This window comes from Myxine glutinosa, chromosome 1 (assembly GCF_964187855.1).
Source record: "Myxine glutinosa chromosome 1, kmMyxGlut1.1, whole genome shotgun sequence".
Taxonomy (NCBI): domain Eukaryota; kingdom Metazoa; phylum Chordata; class Myxini; order Myxiniformes; family Myxinidae; genus Myxine; species Myxine glutinosa.
In genome coordinates this window covers 193,749,766-193,768,066 of record NC_136261.1, presented here as the reverse complement: position 1 = coordinate 193,768,066, position 18,301 = coordinate 193,749,766, and the positions used below count along the sequence as shown (strand labels likewise).

General features: G+C 48.7%; 2 protein-coding genes across 2 annotated transcripts in view; both read left to right on the top strand.

The window, feature by feature from the left end:
• Positions 1-18,301, top strand: part of LOC137419324 (thioredoxin-like) — a 274,666-nt gene that overhangs the window by 226,532 nt on the left and 29,833 nt on the right. The gene's annotated exons all lie outside the window — the stretch shown is intronic.
• Positions 1-18,301, top strand: part of LOC137432513 (thioredoxin) — a 62,961-nt gene that overhangs the window by 21,416 nt on the left and 23,244 nt on the right. The window contains exon 2 of the mRNA XM_078781873.1: positions 5,163-5,267. Within this exon, the coding sequence (XP_078637999.1) occupies positions 5,163-5,267 (105 nt within the window). The remainder of the gene's footprint in view (positions 1-5,162; positions 5,268-18,301) is intronic.

The following is an 18,301-nucleotide window of genomic DNA, read 5'->3' as shown; positions in this document are numbered from 1 at the left end:
TGAACACTGCAAGGACTCTGGGGTGAATTAGCGGAGGAAGAAAAGATCAAGGTTTTGGATGGGGGAGGATTAGAGATGGTGGTGAACAGCTGTTTTAAAGACCTGGAGGGAGGAGTGGGGTTGAAGGGAGTGGGGGAGTTTGTTCCAGAGTCGAGAGAAAAGGGGAATGAAAGAGTGAAGGTGAACAGAGAGCCTAGATTTTGGCAGTTTAACCACAAGAGGGTTGCTGGCAGATCTTGTGCGACCTGAAGGAATATTGGGGGGACAGAGCATAGAGAGAGCTGGGGGAGCAAGGCCGGAGAGGAGTCGGGTGAAGACAGAAAGACCACCAACCTGCCTGCGGTGAGTGAGTGAAAGGCCCTCTGAGTTAACTTCATCGCAGGAGATTCCAATGATTCTGAAAGCTTTGGCCTCAACAGCGTGAAGCCGAGCTAGGAGTGAGGCAGCAGCACCAGCCCAGAGGGGGGGAACAGTATTCCATTGAGCTGCGGATGAAAGCCTTGTATGTGGTGAGGAGCTCAGGTGTGCCAAGGAAGGACTTCGCACGACGGAGGATGCCCAGTTGGCAACTGTCTTTGGAGGCCAGCTTGGAAATGTGGTTTTCCCAAGAAAGATCATGGCAGATAGTGAGACCCAAAAGCTTGAGCGACAGAACTTCTTGGAGAGGATTGTTGAGAAAGTAGATGGGAGGGTTTTCCAGTCGGTCCTTTCGGAGAGACATTGTAAGAGTGTGAGATTTGTCAGGATTGAAAGACATGTTCCACTTGTTTGACCAGTCTGTGATTTTCCAGGTCTGCAGAGAGTGAGGAGGCTGCACAGCGCCGATCTGAGTGATGAGGAATGGAGCGGCAGATAGTGGAGTCATCAGCAAAGAGATAGAGAGGATTTTCCAGAGAGTCGGAGAGATCATTGAGGAAGACCAGAAATAGCACAGGGCCCAGAACACTACCTTGGGGGAACTCCAGCCAGAACAGGAAGAGGAGATGAGAGAAATCCATTCAGGGCCACACGTTGCCTACGACCAGAGAGGATGTCCGCAAGTCATGAGTGGAGATTTCCATGGATACCATAGGAGAAGCGTTTGGTGAGCAGAGCTGGGTGCCAGACCGTATCGAAGGCACGTGATATGTCAAGTGAGACAGCTCTGATTTCCTGTTTGGCATTGAGGACCTCCATCCATTGTTGAGACAGCAGAAGCAACATGTCCAGAGTAGAATGACCTGGTCTGAATCCAAATAGATGATCAGAGATCAAGCCATTGGAGAAGAGGAAGGATTTGATATCCGAAGCAATAATGGATTCCATGACTTTGCTGATAATTGGAAGCAGGCTGATTGGTCTGTAGTTGGAAGGATCTGTTTTTGCACCTTTTTGTGTAAAGTGGTAATGTTTGCTGATTTCCAAGATGCTGGCAGATGACCTTGAGCAAAAGAGAGGGTGAAAAGAACAGAGAGAGGATTTTAGGACCCGTGGGCTGATGCCGTCTGGTCCAGTTGCAGAATCAGAGTCGAGGTTTGATTTAAAAAAACTTCTCCACCTTATCAGGAGAGAAGGACACAAAGTCCAGGAGCAGTTGGGTTCGACTGGGAAAGGTGGGAACAGAGAGACTTAGGTTTGGGACACAAGATTTTGAGGCAAACACAGAGTTGAGGCATTCGGCTTTGTCATGTGCGGTGTCAACTGTGTAGCCATTTGAGGTAAGGGAGGGGTTGGAGGGGGAACAAACACCAGAAACGGATTTGACCAGACGCCACCAGGATTGGGAGGAAGGAGACAGGTTTGAGAGTTCAATCTTGAGTGTGGAGAGATAGTGCTTCCTCGCACTCCTGAGGGTAGACACACACCTGTTTCGAGCTTGGTGGAAGGAACTGAGATTGCCTTCAGTTGGATTTGCCTTCCAAGAGGCACAGGCAAGTTGTTTCAGTGCAACTACCTCACCACACGATTCAGTGTACCATGGACGGGAGGAAGGGTAAGAAAACTGAAGACGAGATGGGATAAATCTGTGCATGAGAGAGAGCAGTTTGCTTTGGAAGAATATCCAGGAAGAATTGATGTCAGAGGCAGTAGAGATGGGAGACCAGTCCAGGTGATTGATGGCTGCTTGCAGCCCCGTGCCATTTTTGGGACGAATAGATTTGGTGAGCAAGTCGAAAGCAACCTTTTGAAGAAGAAGAAGAAGAAGAAAAGGTGTTATAATATACGACAGAATACTGAACTTGAGGGGAATGTTTAAACATTTTAAAGTTTAACAGTGAAAACTATCTGGGGAAATGGGGGAGAAACACGTGGTCGAAGAACGAAAGAACGAATAAGAACGAATAAGAACGAATAAGAACGAATAAGAATGAATAAACGAATGAGAACAACGAATAAGAACAGAGATGGAAATGGTGTTTTTTTTTTGTTTGTTTTTTTTTGAGTTGAGACTTTAAACAAGGAAGTAGGCTATGGGGTGAAAAGACTGGGAAAAACAGAGAACAAAAGTTATTGGAGCACAAACGACGGACCGCTGAGAGAAAAACAAAGCCTCAAGGTTGGACACTGTACAAGGCCTCAAAAGACACGACACGAATTAACACGATTTTCTATACAGGTATGAAAGATTTACACCGATAATCTTCCTCTGGACACACTATACGTACACACACCATAAAATAAATACAGTTCTAACGAAAATACAAATGGGAACAATTACTTAACTTCGATTTCAATGGAGAGCGTGGACAGCTGTGAATAAACGAAACCTCACCGGCAAGACCGGAAGCGGAAGTCTCAAGACTTCTGTTAAGCAGATCACGTCTGGTTTGTCAGAAGCAACCTGTATGGAGAGATCAGTTAGGTTTGAACGAAGGCCCCGGATGTTTGAGGTCCATACCGTTAATGAAGAGGAAGGGGGAGCATCGGATACAGAACAGGGGGGAGGAGGGGTAGGGTAAGATGTGGAAGAGGTGGAAGAGGTAGGGAGAGCTGTTGAAGGTGTGTCAGAGATTTCAGAATAGCTCGGAGAAAGGGAAGGATGGGGCGGACAAAAGGTTTGATGGTGATTGGGTGAGGCACAATGAGGTGTTATTTGAGGAGGGGGAAGAGCGAGGCAGTTCGAGTTGAAGAGGAAATTGAAAGGAGCCTTCTAAATAGGAAGAAAAACAGCGTGTTGTAATATACGACTGAATAAAACATTCCAGGGGAAAGTTTAAACAAATTTAAACAGAACCGTGAAGAACAATCTTATATTCACAAAAATACCAATGGAGAGAGGGAGCCTAGAGGGATGACCAAGAGTCACTTGAACAGGGCAAAAGGTGCATGGCAAGGGGATAATGGGGGCGGGGCGAGACAGCGCACATGGACAGAGGTGCATGGTGGGACGAAAGCACACGAGGAGAAAAGGAAATAAAAAAATGTTTTTTTTTTTTTTTTTTTTAACGGGTTGGGGTGGGTGTTACAACGTTAGACAAAGAGTAGATGTTCCTGCCCCACCCGGGCGCGAGGGCCTCCCAAAGGTTGATCGCCGACAAATTCGTCTGGCATGGCCTCCGGAAGGCCGTCCGCTGCTGGACCAGGACGTGCCTCGCGTGCCAGCGCACGAAGGTGCACCGGCACACCCAGGCCCCATTGGCCCCGTTCACGGTGCCGGAACGAAGGTTCGACCATGTACACGTGGACCTGGTGGGACCTCTGCCCCCCTCGCGGGGTTTCACCCATGTCCTGACAATGGTGGACCGCACCACCCGGTGGCCGGAGGCCGTGCCTTTGGCGGCGACGACGGCAGCGGACGTCGCACAGGCGTTCATCGCCACCTGGGTCGCCCGGTTCGGCGCCCCCTCGGACATCTCGTCCGACCGCGGCCCCCAGTTCACCTCGGAGCTCTGGGGGGCGGTCGCGCAGGGGCTCGGGGTCCAGCTGCACCGAACCACGGCCTACCACCCCCAGGCCAATGGCCTGTGCGAGCGGTTCGACCGCTCGTTGAAGGCCGCGCTCCGGGCCACCCTCCGCGACGGCGGCTGGGTCGACAGGCTCCCCTGGGTCCTGCTGGGCCTCCGGACGGCGCCCAAGGACGACCTGCGCGCATCTGCGGCGGAGTTGGTCTTCGGACAACCGCTGCGGGTGCCGGGCGAGTTCCTCCCCGACCCCACGGCACCATGGTCCGCGGCACAGGAGCGCTACGTGCTGCAGGAGACAGCCCGGAGGTTCGTCCCGGTGCGGACGGCGCACCACGGGCACCCACCTACGCACGTCGCCCTGGAGCTTCGCACCACGGAGTACGTCTTCGTCCGGCACGACACCCACCGGACACCACTGTGGCCCCCGTACAACGGGCCTTTCCGCGTGCTGGAGACCGGGGTGAAACATTTCACCTTGGACATCGGCGGTACTCCCGACCGCATCTCGGTGGATCGCCTCAAACTGGCCCACCTCGACGTGGACCACCCACAGCCGGTGGCTCGGCCCCCACGTCGGGGCCGCCCCCCTGTGGGCGGACCCCCGGCACCGCCCAGGCCCGTCGGCACGCCGCCCCCTGGTCCTGCACCCATCCCGGGTGCAGCCGGAGGCATCCCAGCTGGCATCCCTGCACCCCGGAAGCCGCCGGTCGCCAGAGGGCGCTTCGGCCGGGTCATCCGTTTGCCCCGCAAACTGGCCCTCCAGGTGCGCGGGAATTCTGGGGGGGGGGGGGGGCGCGTGTGGCGGACACGAAAGCTCACTGGCATGAGGGCATCATTCCACGCACCAAGTGGGCGGCGGCCATGCCCGAGGGGTAGGCGTGGCCGCGGGATATACACCGGGAGCGCAGCCCGGAGCGCTCCAGTGCTGCAGTTGAGCTCTTATAATAAAGACTCTTAAACTTACCACGTTGTCCGCTTCCTTCTTGTTATACAAGTAAGCGCGTGTAGCACCGCGCTTCAATGCCATCTTTGTGCAAGTTATCAGTAGATCGCTTCAAACTGCCTTGATGTACACATGATCAGGAAGGACATTTTAGCTTCACTGTTGAATTGAAAAGTTTAAAATGCTTGTGTTTGAATTCACTTGCCTTTGCATGAACAGGACTGAAAGATCTCGATCTACAAACGTCATCACGATTTACTTCATATCACTAATGCTTTGTCCATAGGGATTGAGTTTGGTGTCGTGTTGAAACTTGTGATCTTGTGTTTTAACAGGGCCAGTTTCAAAAGCTGATCGCTGAATCTGGAGCCAAGTTGGTGGTTGTTAAGTTTACTGCAAAGTGGTGTGCCCCATGCCGAATGATGCATCCCAAATATGAGGTAAATAGAAAATCATTTTATGGTTCTTATATTCTGTTGTTATGGTGGTTTCTGAAGAAGGAACAGTCAACTGCACGAGTAAGATGGTGGAATTGGATACAGGTCTTGCACATGGAAGACTTTCCACACTTATCTTTAACATTAAATACGAGCAAATACCACCCGTCACTTCGCTGATGGGAATACGAAAGATAGGGGAGAGAGCGACGCCCTGCTTACACGATGCTATACACTCCAGGAAGGATGGGTTTGAGGATGGGGTGTGAGCAAGAGAAAGAATGAGAGGGAGAGTGAGGAGGAGGGGAGAGAAGAGGAGCGGGAAAGAGAGAAAGAGGAGTGATGGGGTAATGAAGAGGGGGAGAGAGAGGGAGAGAGCAAAGGGGAAGCCATCGCTTTGCTGACTGGAATATGAAGACAGAGGAGGGAGGTAGTGGGGGAGTGGGAGGGGGGGGGGCGACAAAAAGGGAGAGAAAGGTGATGGGGAAGGGGGAGTTAGCAAAGATAATGATATGTCAAGCTTTTTTGACCACACACACACACAGACACACACACACACACACACACACACACACACACACACACACACACACACACCAGTGTTCCAATATAGCTGCAGAATAATAAACGAGCCCCAATCAGAAATCAACAAGTTCGACATCAAAACAAGAAAACTCCCTACCATCCACAAAATGTTTTACAAAAACCAGTGCATCCCAAGAATGTACCTGCCAAGACGAGATGGAGGGAGAGTCCTGATGGAACTCAACCAGGTGCACAGAGCGACGAGTGTAGGACTAGCCGAGAATGTGAAATGCTCAACAGAATATCGGATGCAATTTGTCAACAAACATGAACACAACAAACCTGAAAAAGTATCCCTAACTTACCTTGCAAATAATTTCCAAAAACAGGTGCGAATAGAAGATGCCGCACAGGAAAATGAAACAGCAACAAATACAGCCCCAACAATTGCAAAACAGACAAAATAAATACATAAAAAGAAATATCAAGCAATATACACCAATAACTGGGAGAATGAGAAAAGAGCAGGAAAATACAAAAAGGAATTGGACAGAGTGGAGATAGACAAAGAAGGCTCATTGGAAAGGCTAAGAAGAGGTCAGCTCAACTGGGACGGCGAATGAATCGTAATAAATACCAAGATCAAAGACACTACACCAATATATTTAAAAAGATGGCGGGACTGAGCCAGACGGACAAGTGTAGATTCTGCAGGACAGAAACAGGAAGTACGAGTCACCTGCTCTCGGGATGCAAAAAACTATTATCAGAAGAACTTTACACACAACGGCACAACAAAGTATGCAAAGTGATTCATTGGCATATCTGCAAAAATTAAAACATCCTTGTACCAGAAAACTCATGGAAACACGAACCAAGGGCAATCATTGAAAATGAGGACGTCATGCTCACGTACGACCTGATGATTCCATCGAGTGTGAACAAAGCATTGCATCGAACATTGTACTCAGGAACTCAGGTCGGTATCAGTGATAATTGTAGCAACAGAAATGATGAAGAGAATGACATAGATCTGAGACTTTGAAAACCATCCCCGGGAATATTACCACAAATGAACTACAGCTGGATGCAATCCGGGGTTCGGTGATGATCCTGAAAAAAGTGCTTGGAACAAAACCCTGAAAAAGTTGAACATCTTGGTCCATGAACTGTGATTCCTTACCAAAGAGGAGGTGGATACTTTGGGTCCTGGGAAAACTCGGTTCCACCTCCTGAAACCCGCAAATGGAGATAACAACCAACGAGACACACACACACACACACACACACACACTACACCACCGATTTATGAACTGGTTATATGTTTGTAAGTTGAATGGTTCACAACTTGAAAATTGCCTTCCCTTTCCTTTCCCACACCCCTCAACTATACGGCATTTAGGCTCGTGGAAAAGATGAAACATAGAACGGATACAGACAAAAAAAATTAAATGAACAGAAAGAGGAGGAAACACCGAAGAGCAGGAAAGAGTGACCAAATATAGTGGAGGGTGACATGGAGAAATAGGGATGTGGACCACAATTGGAACCCAGACCAGACACAACTTGGAGTCGATTGTGCGGCAGGACTCCCAGTTTAACGTCCATCCTAAGGACGGCACACACATTAATGAACAACAAAATTAAAACAAATTGCACACACGTGGAGTAAAACAAAAAAGATTTTTATTGTTCATTCTGTTAAATAGCAAGGAATGCGGGACTCTGATATCCATGCCGTAGTTGTGAGAGCTGATAGTGCATGCAGCAGCTGGCAGCCAACGTGTTATCCAGACCAGTTCAACAACAGTTTTTAAACGTGAGTTTGTTGTTGTCTGAAGTGGATCATTCCGTTTGAAGAAACATTGCAGCTTCCAATCAACAGCCATGTTGTCGACCCTGATGGAGATCAATAATACTTGAATCGTCATTTTTATGATACTTCGGATGATGGTTCAATGTAGAGGGTTGAAAGTTAGATAGATTTTGGAAATCTATACATACTATAAGAGAGGTGTGTGTGTGTGTGTGTGTGTGTGTGTGTGTGTGTGTGTGTGTGTGTGTGTGTGTGTGTGTGTGTGTGTGTGTGTGTGTGTGTGTGTGTGTGTGTGTGTGTGTGTGTGTGTGTGTGTGTGTGTGTGTGTGTCACCATTTTTCTCAGGGATGGGTGAACGGATCTTGTCTTCTTCAAACTTTCAGGGGTTCACACCCTTGGTAGTCGGGAAGCAGGAATACCACAGCAAGATGTTCCAAGACATTTCAAATACCACAGGAACACCATTGAATTATTTAAATATTTACCATTATTCGCTTGTTTTGACCGATCCAAGTTAGGATGTTCTTTAAGATAACTTCAAGCAAAAGCCTCTCTAAAAATAGACTCCATTCGATATTTCTACTGACAGTAAAGCAGAAAGGGCATGGAGGCAGAAAAGGCAGAGCATGAAAGTTATAAGGCAGCCAAGAAGGCTGCAAAGAAAGAGGTAGCAAAGGCGCAGGAGGCATGTAGGAAAATGTTCGGAGAAAGCTTGGATTCGGAAGAGGGTAAGAGAGCGGTATTCAGGATTGCAAAGCAGATAGCGAAAGAGAGGTGTGATGTGATGGGGGTGAGTTGCTTGAAGGTAGAAGTGGGACAAATCGTTGTGGACACAGATGGAATTAAAGGAAGATGGAAAAGATATATGGAAATGCTGTTGAATACAGAGAATGAATGGGATGGCAACATAGAGAGTAACCCAGTTTTAGGACCGGCAGAGAAGATAACTGAGAAGGAAGTTGAGGAAGCGATAAAAACAATGAAGAGCAGAAAAGCGGGAGGGCCGACAGGAGTTGTGGGAGATATGTTGAAGGCAGCGGGAAATTGGGGTGTGAAGAGAATGACAGAGATCTGTATTCTGGTGGTGAAAGAAGGCCGCATTCCAGTGATTGGGAACTGAGTACCCTCGTCCCTCTATACAAGGGGAAGGTGACCCTCTCGACTGTGGCTCGTATTGAGCGATAAAGTTATTGCAGCATGGAATGAAGGTATTGGAAAGGGTGTTGGAGAGGGGGATAAAAGGAAGAAAGTGAAGATCGACGAAATGCAGTTTGGATTTATGCCAGGAAGAGGAAGGACAGACGCGCTTTTTATTGTAAGGCAGTTGCAGGAGAGGTACATGAAGAAGAAGAAGAAGTTGTTTCTTGGGATTGTTGATCTGGAGAAAGCATTCGATAGGGTTCCACGCGAAGTAGTGACATGGGCAATGAGGAAGTTAGGAGTGGAGGAATGGTTGATCAGAGTAGTGATGGCAATGTACGAAAGAGCACGCACAGCTGTAAGGACGAAGGACGGGAACAGTGGTGAGTTTGAGGTGAAGGTGGGAGTGCATCAGGGGTCGGTACTAAGTCCACTACTATTTGTAGCTGTGATGGAGGTGCTGGCTCGGAACATAAAGGAGGGTTTACCGTGGGAGTTGTTGTATGCAGATGATCTGGTGTTGGTTGCAGAACGTATGGATGGACTGAAGGAGAAGATGAACAAGTGGAAGGAATGTATGGAGACAAAAGGTCTGAAGGTGAATATCGGAAAAACAAAGTTGATGGCAAGTGGTAAAGTATGTGGTGAGATGGAAAGAACTGGGAAGTGGCCATGTGCTGTGTGCAGGAAGGGTGTCGGAGTTAACTCCATTCAATGTACAATGTGCACTGAGTGGGATCATCAAAAATGTCGTGGTTTGAGAGGGTCATTAACCAGTGTGGCAGCTACATTCAAGTGTAAGGTGTGCACAGAGGGAGCTGCAGATGGAGGAAATGTTGAGTTGGATCTTGGAGACGGCGTGAAGCTGGAAGTTGTGAAAACATTTTGCTACCTCGGAGACATGCTGAATGGAGAAGGTGGATCAGACTCTGCAACGGTTGCTGGAGTGAGATGTGCATGGAAGAAGTTTCGGGAACTGAGTGGCATGCTGGCAAGGAGGGGAGTGTCGTTGAAGCTGAAGGGAAAGGTGTATGCTGCAATTTGCTGCATGTGTGAGAAGTGTTATGATGTATGGGGGCGAGACATGGGTAATGAACGCAGAGCAGCAACGAAGGCTGGAAAGGGTGGAAATGCGAATGGTTCGGTGGATGTGTGGAGTATCGTTGAGAGAGAGGAAGACAAATGATGAACTGCGAAAGATGATGGGAATAGAGCCTGTGATTGATGCTGTGAAGAGAAACAGGTTGAGATGGTTTGGTCATGTGTTGAGGAAGGATGTAAGTGACTGGTTGAGAAGAGTGATGGAAATGAATGTAGAAGGAAGTAGAGGACGGGAAAGACCAAGGAAGACTTGGCTGAAGATGGTGGAAGTAGAAATGCAGGCAAGGGAGTTAACAAGGGGAGATGCAGAAAATAGGGCAAAATTGAGAAGATTGTCATGGGGACCGCAAGGCTAACCCCCGCTCCAGCAGGGAAAATGGCCTTAAAATGCCTGTTGTGTTTTGTTGTAGTAAAGCAGATGTGTTGTTGTAGCTAATGCAGTATTGATTCACACCCCATTTACATTCACATGAGGCCCAGGAAAAAATCCATGTATAACCCATGCAAATTCCATGTCTGGCCTATGTGGGCTAGCCCACAAAAATCCCATGCCTTGCCCACATGGGGTAGCCCACAAACAGCCCATTCCCTGTCCTCATGGGGTAGCCCATAAAAAGAGCATGCCCATCCCACATGGGGTATCCCACAAAAAGCCCATGCCCTGCCCACATGGTCTAGTTCATGAAAATCCCACATCCGTCCCAGGTGGGCTAACCCAGTTGGAGCTCCGGGTGGTGCATCTGGACAAATCCAGCTGGGGCCTATGTGGAGCACACACTTGGGACCCACAAGATAGCCCACATTGGACCCATATGGCCCCCAGCTGGACATGCTGGCTGGGTATACACACACACACACACACACACACACATCTCGTTTTTTCATTTCTGTTCCTTACAATTCTATCCCTCTCTTTCACACACACACACACACACACACACACACACACACACATACACACACACACACACACACACACACACACACACACACACACACACACACACACACACACTTAATTAATTGTACAGTATCGGTTGTTCCTAAACTTAAATAATTTAAAGGATTGTTGTAAATGATGTTAATTTTACAACATCCCATATTCAACTTTATTTAAATTGTGAACCTCAAACATAGTTTCTCCACCTAAAGCAAGAACGTTAACCCGTAAGCAACTGACTAGTTTCCCGACTGCATGGGTCATCAGCTGGGCACCGTTCTTCCTCGAGGTTTCAATCCTTTCAGCCCAGGACCTCTCCAAACGGCGGATCCACAACCTCGATCATGGATCCACATCAATTGATGGTAAATCAGTGGATCCACAACCTCAGTTGCGTCCAGGCAGTCAGTCAACCCATCAATGCAACATCACTTATCCCAACTTTACTTGCAATAGGATTTAATGTGTTATCATATATTTATAACTTTCCTTACACACTCTATAATATGATAATATCATTAAATCATTCACATCTTACCCTTAAATACATCAATCGACCAAACAGCATGACCACACCACCTACCTCTCGATCAAACTCTATTTCGAATGTCAAACTGCCATTTATAACGGTTTTTGGCATGCTGCCATATCCTAGCAACCACTGATTCTTAGCAACATTGATTTGTAGTATATTTAATTATTATATTGTACTGTATTTACATAAAGATCTCATGAATAATATTTTTACTATTCGTATTGTATTTCACTAATTCGATTTGGTGTCGTTTTGTGATTTCAAAGAAAACTTGTTTTATTCTACCAACTGTAGCTCCCTGCGCTAACATACACACACACACACACACACACACACACACACACACACACACACACACACACACACACACACACACACACACACACACACACACACACACACACACACATATATATAGCCATATTGTCAGACGGAAGCCAAACAGTTCAATCTTGGTGTCATCAGACCACAGAATCTTGTTTCTCACAGTCAGAGTCCTTTAGCTGCTTTTTTGCAAACTCCAAGCCGGCTTTCATGTGTCTTTCACTGAGGAGAGGCTTCCGTCTGGCCACTCTGCCATAAAGCCCAGATCGGTGGAGTGTTGCAGTGATGGTTGTCCTTCTGGAAGTTTCTCCCATCTCCACACAGGATCTCTGGAGCTCAGCCAGAGTGACCATCGGGTTCTTGGTCACCTCTCTTACCAAGGCCCTTCTCCCCCGATTGCTCAGTTTGGCCGGGCGGCCAGCTCCAGGAAGAGTCCTGGTTGTTCCAAACTTCTTCCAATTAAGAATTATGGAGGCCACTGTGCTCTTGGGAACCTTCAATGCAGCTGAATTTTTTTTGTAGGCTCCCCCAGATCTGTGCCTCGACACAATCCTGTCTTTGAGCTCTGCAGGCAGTTCCTTCGACCTCATGGCTTGGTTTTTGCTCTGATATGCATTTTCAGCTGTGAGACCTTATATGGACAGGTGTGTGCCTTTCCAAATCATGTCCAATCAATTGAATTTACCACAGGTGGACTCCAATCAAGGTGTAGAAACATCTCAAAGATGATCAAGATAAATGGGAGGCACCTGAGCTAAATTTCAAGTGTCATAGCAAAGGGTATGAATACTTATGTCAATGTGATATTTCAGTTTTTTCTTTTTAATGAATTTGCAAAACTTTCTAAAATCCTGTTTTCTCTTTGTCATTATGGGGTATTGAGTGTAGATTGATGAGGGAAAAAATGAATTTAAACGATTTCAGCATGAGGCTGCAACATAAGAAAATGTGAAAAAAGTGAAGGGGTCTGAATACTGTTATGAATTTGGGGTAGGGGAATATCTAGATCCAGGTAGATCTGCATAGGTAGGTGCTCGACTGTCATGATAGGGAATCTAGATGTAATAAGTTCTGTAGCCCGAATGGCGAAATAAGCTTGTATCTTTGTCCCCGCTACGAGGGGGGGGGCATGCTAATTAGTACAGGGATTATGGGTAAAATTCCCTTGTGTGTCATTCCCTCCGTGAGCATCCCAGTGTCCCTTATGGCAATACATACCATAGACATTAGATAGGCCCATTAGCACACCACACATTAAATAATTCCCCACCACCACAATGACTTTGGAAGAACCAACAAGCAATAGCCACGCCCAGGAGAATGTGTGATTGGTTGGGGTAAGAAGCTGGCCACTGATTGGTGAAAGGAAGGTCTAAGGAAGCGGCACACTGATTGGCCACCGACCGTTGACACCTCAGCCAATCAGTGCAGAAGGTGCGAACATTCGGCCAAGCAGTGCGGAAGGCACAAAACGACTACTTAGAAGCAGGTCGCTGATTGGAGGACAAGCGCCGGTGACGTCAGAAGGCGCGAAAGACCACCAAGAAATGAGGCACTGAATGGGAGAGAGGAGGGCTGACGTCAAACCGCGAGTGACAAAACAACTCGTTCGCCGGCATTTTGGGCTCTTGGCTCTCTCTTCGCTGGCTGGCTCTTCGCGATCTCTTCCCTCGCACTCTTCCCTTCGCTTCTCTTCCCTTGGCCTCTTGCTCCTGACTGTCCATTCGCGCTGGGCTTTCTCTTGCTTCGGACCTGTTGGAGGAACGAGCAGTTCGAAAGACGGTGGAGAGAAGGAACGCTGTCGATTCTCTGCCTTGCATTGGTGTGCGAATGACGAGCGGGGCCTGTGTTTGAGCACTGATGAGCGGGCGCGCCGAGGGCCGCTCCGCGCCAAGGACCGGGCAGTTCGCGCCAACCGGAGCTGCGTAGGACAACGCGCTCTAACAGTAACATCGACCCGACGCTACACTGCCAGACAGATAAGCTCGCATTCACAATTACACGACGGGACATTTATTTTATTCATTCTCCCTTTGTCTCGTATTTGAAATCTGTGTGGGGACGTCCCAATTTAGAATTAGTTCTTCCGTCGCGTTTCCTTTGTATCGGGTTCCGTAAAATAAACCTGTTTATTTTTGTACATTTTACCCCCACGTTCGTTTGAGTTCATTCCCTACAGGATCGGAGCTGCTGGTGAGATCGCTACAGGTAAGAGCTTTTGTGCTTCTTCCTCTTCCTTCTTCCTCCCGTGCTGCCAAGTCAAATCCGTCATTGAATAAACGCCTCCATTGAAGTTCGTTTGGCCCTCCGCGATCCCACGGTATTAACCGAGGGCAATCGCGTGACAATACTTTCTGAATGCACCATAACACACTTGTAAATATGACATCACTTGTAAAGATGACATTAAAGGTTAAAGGTAGCACTCCTAGTTAGTCCACAAGCAACACGTAGGACACCATAGAACTCAGTTGTTTCATTAATATGTGTTTTAGATAAGGCCGTGTTTCCAATAGTTGAATCTGTGTTGCGTCGATCAAATAAGAGTAGGCCCCGTTCCGTCCATTTTGCGACCTCCCTCTCCAAGCGACGCCATTACGCGCCCCTTCAGTCGGTGCCTCGTAGCTCGCTCAAACGCCGCCATAAGACACGCGGTTAGGCCCGAGAAAGGGGGCGGAACGGCAAGAAGAAGGTGTGGCCACGTCATCCAGTCATCAAAGGCGTGGCTGGTAAGCCCTCACCAGCCAACCAGGGCTGAGGTAACATTGCTGACGGGCGTGGCTTTGTGGAGCGCGGAGTGATCGCGTGGCGCGTTATATAAGCAAGAACGCAAAGCCCTTTCACAGGACTCTCGCGGGGCACTCGAGTGGAAGGTTGGCGGTAAAAGGAACTGCGCATACGAACTTGGACTTTTGATGAGAGCGCTGGTCGTAACTGGTCTGATACAGAGCGCACCTTTGTGAGAGGACTCGGATGGGAGAGAGCGCATTTCAAAGAACTTGTTCGAGACTTGTTGAAGAAGAGCACGCTTGTATTAGAGAACATTGGAAAGGGTGCGTTTAGCACGACCGTACAGATATTACTTACGCAGGACACCAGCCTCCCCCCCCCCCCCCCCCACTCCCCCGCTATATATAAGGTCCGGTCGCGTTCAACTACGCGCGGAGCTGCCTTCCGGGTTTCGCCGCTGAACCGGAGCCTGGACTGGAGTCGACTGGAGCCTGGACCCTCTACCTGACCATCTACCAGCTACAATCCCCGTGTGAGTGTGAATGTTTGTCTGGGGTATTAGAGTAAGACTGTTTTAAGACTGCCCTGTGTGCTGCTTCTTCCTCTTCCTCTCTTGTACATCCTTTTGTTTCCTCTTTCTTTCTGTATATTTGTTAATAACCCCATCTTTGTTCTTCCTACCTTCTGGTTTCCTCTCCATCCGATCGCATCCGTCCTTTCTTCCATTGGGTCGATGTGGCACGATCTAACCGCTCAGAATCGGGTTGAGTCACATTGTCAACGGCTCGGATCGCGGATTGCTATCCGCTCGGCATTTTCCATCGTATCCGTGGTTTGAGCGGGAGTTATTCCCTCGTTTCCGGCTGGCGCTAGTACTTAGGTAGCAGCGAACCCCTAGGCCTAGCAAACCCTACCTAACACCGTGCCGGGAAGGACGTTATAACTTCCAAGACTCGGGTCAGCCAGCTAAAAGGACAAGGGGATTAACCCCCCCTTGATAAGGGGAGCGCTGACCCCCGAGATCCGTAACAATTGGTGTCTGGGAGCGGGATTTGAACCCGAACCAAATTTTTTTATATCTAAAAAAATAATTGGTCAAAATTACGAGCGGCCGAAATTGTATTACCATCTAAATTTTAAATCATGCCATGGATAACCAAGGTGATCGGATGCCGGTGGGGGAAAATGGGGAAATAGAAGAGGGGTTAGAATCAACCTAGGCCCCCGGGAAGAAGTGGGAGAGATGGAGGAGGAGAATGAAGAAGGTGCGGTAGTGGGGGTTGCAGGCACACAAAATGGCGGCGCCTCGCACGTGCGGCGAGAATCGAGCCCGCAGCGCCAATATATATGGGCTTATTTATGACCCACATGATGGCCTTTATGGTCAAAACGGAGGATAGTCTGAAAAAAATGAGTGGGCAACTGGACACCCGAGGGGAGGAAATAAAAGAGTTGGGGGACAACTCCACTCAGGACATAAATAAATTGGAAACTAGAATGGGGGAGCAATTGGGAAGTCAAATTGGGGGGGTTAGACAGCAAATTTGGTGGATTAGACAGCAAATTTGAGGGGTTAGACAGCAAATTTGAGGGATTAGACAGCAAATTGGGAGGATTAGAAGACAAATTAGGGGACCAATTGGAGGACATGGGTGGCCAAGCCCGAGAAATTAACGAGGGGTTAGCGAGGGGAGAAGCCAGGTATGCAATAACAGCATTGGGGAGGGACAGAGACCGCAGATCAGGCGGAAAGGTTGCGGGGGTATGTGATGAGGTAGCGCGGCTTGAGGAGCGCGGGTTGAGCGAAGTTGAGCAAAGCAAAGCCGGGTGGACCGGGATAGAAATCGCGACCCGGGGTATGGGGAAGCCGGCAACCGCAGAATTAGAAAATTTGATTTTATTAGCGCCAGCGGTCGTCGAGCTTAACAAGGAAAAAAAAATTAAAATCAAAGCAATAGTGGAAATTGGAGAGACAGCGGACTTGGAAAAGCACTCGCGGGGGGAAGAAATGGAGTATGCTCAAAGTCTGTATTCACATCGTGATGTCGTGCTGCATAACCAAATGAAAAGTTTGCAGGTGGTGGAGCGAAGAAGAGGAAGCGCCAAGGTGAGTAGGATTGTATATGGCGTGAAAAGATTTGGCGCGAGAGGATTTTTCGCGCGCTTGGGATCCAGACGTCACCCGGGCGCTCGTAGAAGGTCCGTGGTGCGCTGTGTGAGTAGAAATGGCGCACGTGTGCGAATGGCGCCAGAGCGCGAGTGTATTACAGAGAGTGAAAGCGAATGTACAAGGGAGTGTATGTGTGAGGGTGAGTGTGACACAGAGGGTGAGATGGATGGAGAGAGTGTGCAAGAATGCACACCTGAGTTGGTTGGGGAGCGCGTTATTGGGTGTACAGCAGGGGATTGCACACCCATGGGTCGGTGTGCACTGAGTGGGTGTGCATCAAAGGAGTGCACACCCATGATTGTTACAGAGGATGTAACGCCTGTAACGGGGTGTGCGAGTAGTGTGAGAGTGCCAGGGTGTGCGTGGGGATGTGTGTTAACAAAGTGTGGAATGGAAGGGTATGCAAGAGAGAGTGCGGTGGTGGAATTGACGGAGTGTATGGGATTTGTGAGTATGGGAAGAGTCGCGTGTGGATGTGAGAAGGCGACTCGAGCATCGACACTGACCGGGGCAGCGGTTAGGCCGACGTATAGCCGACGTGAGTTCTCGGGGTGTGGTGCACTTTGTGTGCTGCGGGGGCCGGCGGGGATCATTGCCGCATCGCTCCTGCAAGGAGCGCCGTGCACGATTCTGGCCGGGCCCCGCCCTGTACGGTCGGTGCCGCGTTTTCCCGCCAGGCAAAGCGATCGGCCCGGTTCGAGGGGAAGGAGGGTTCAGAGAAGGAGGAGGGTTCAGAGTGGTGGCGCTCCGGCCGGGGAAGACTGGGCCATCGCGCTTGGGAGGGCAAAGCGTTGGGCCGAGATGGTGCCTGGAGCCATGGCCCGACAAAACCTCCTCCCCTGAATCCGAATGCCGGACGGACCCAACCTACAGTAGACAAAACCACCCGAATTCATTCAAAAAACCAAACCAATTCAAAACCATCAATTCAACAAAACCACTCTCCCTCTGTGTATCCCTCCCTATATCCCTGTCTCTCCCTCTGTCTATCCCTCCCTATATCCCTGTCTCTCCCTCCCTATATCCCTGTCTCTCCCTCTGTCTATCCCTCCCTATATCCCTTCAATTCATTCATTCAAACAAAACCACATCGGCTTTGCGGAGCCGAGCTTTGATGATGTAATAACATACCGAGAGGCTCAAGTGTAGTGAACGAATAGTGATAGTGATGGCGAATGGTATGCAGTGTAGAGGGATGGTAGATCTACCATCCCTCACATCGCATCTTTTTGGGCACATGAGCTATAGGTTTATGGGGATTGGCAGTACAAACTAGCCCGGGAGGGTTACGATAATGGTTAGGGAACTAGAGATGACTATAGGTGACCAAGAGTTAAGTAGTGACATTGTACAGGTAGTGGGGACGTAGAGTAGAGTAGTTGGATGATAATGACGAGTGAGTGCTTGGTATAAGGGGGGATGGGGAGCACAAGTATTAGAAGGGAGTAGTTAGTTTAAATGATGCTGTGTGTATGAGAATCTTTGTGGTGAGCGTGATGAAATGAGGAATTGAGCGTGGGAAAATTTGAGTGCATGAGGCAATGCTCGTGAAAGGTGTGTGTGTGTGTGTGTGTGTGTGTGTGTGTGTGTGTGTGTGTGTGTGTGTGTGTGTGTGTGTGTGTGTAAGTGTATGAATGGAGTATTGAGGATGTGTGTCATTGTGTTGAGTGATTGACTTGCATGGTGTGCAAGTAGAGAAGGGTTGTATGGAAACAGGTGTGTGGAATAAATGGTGTGGAGTGAGGAGTGTGGAATG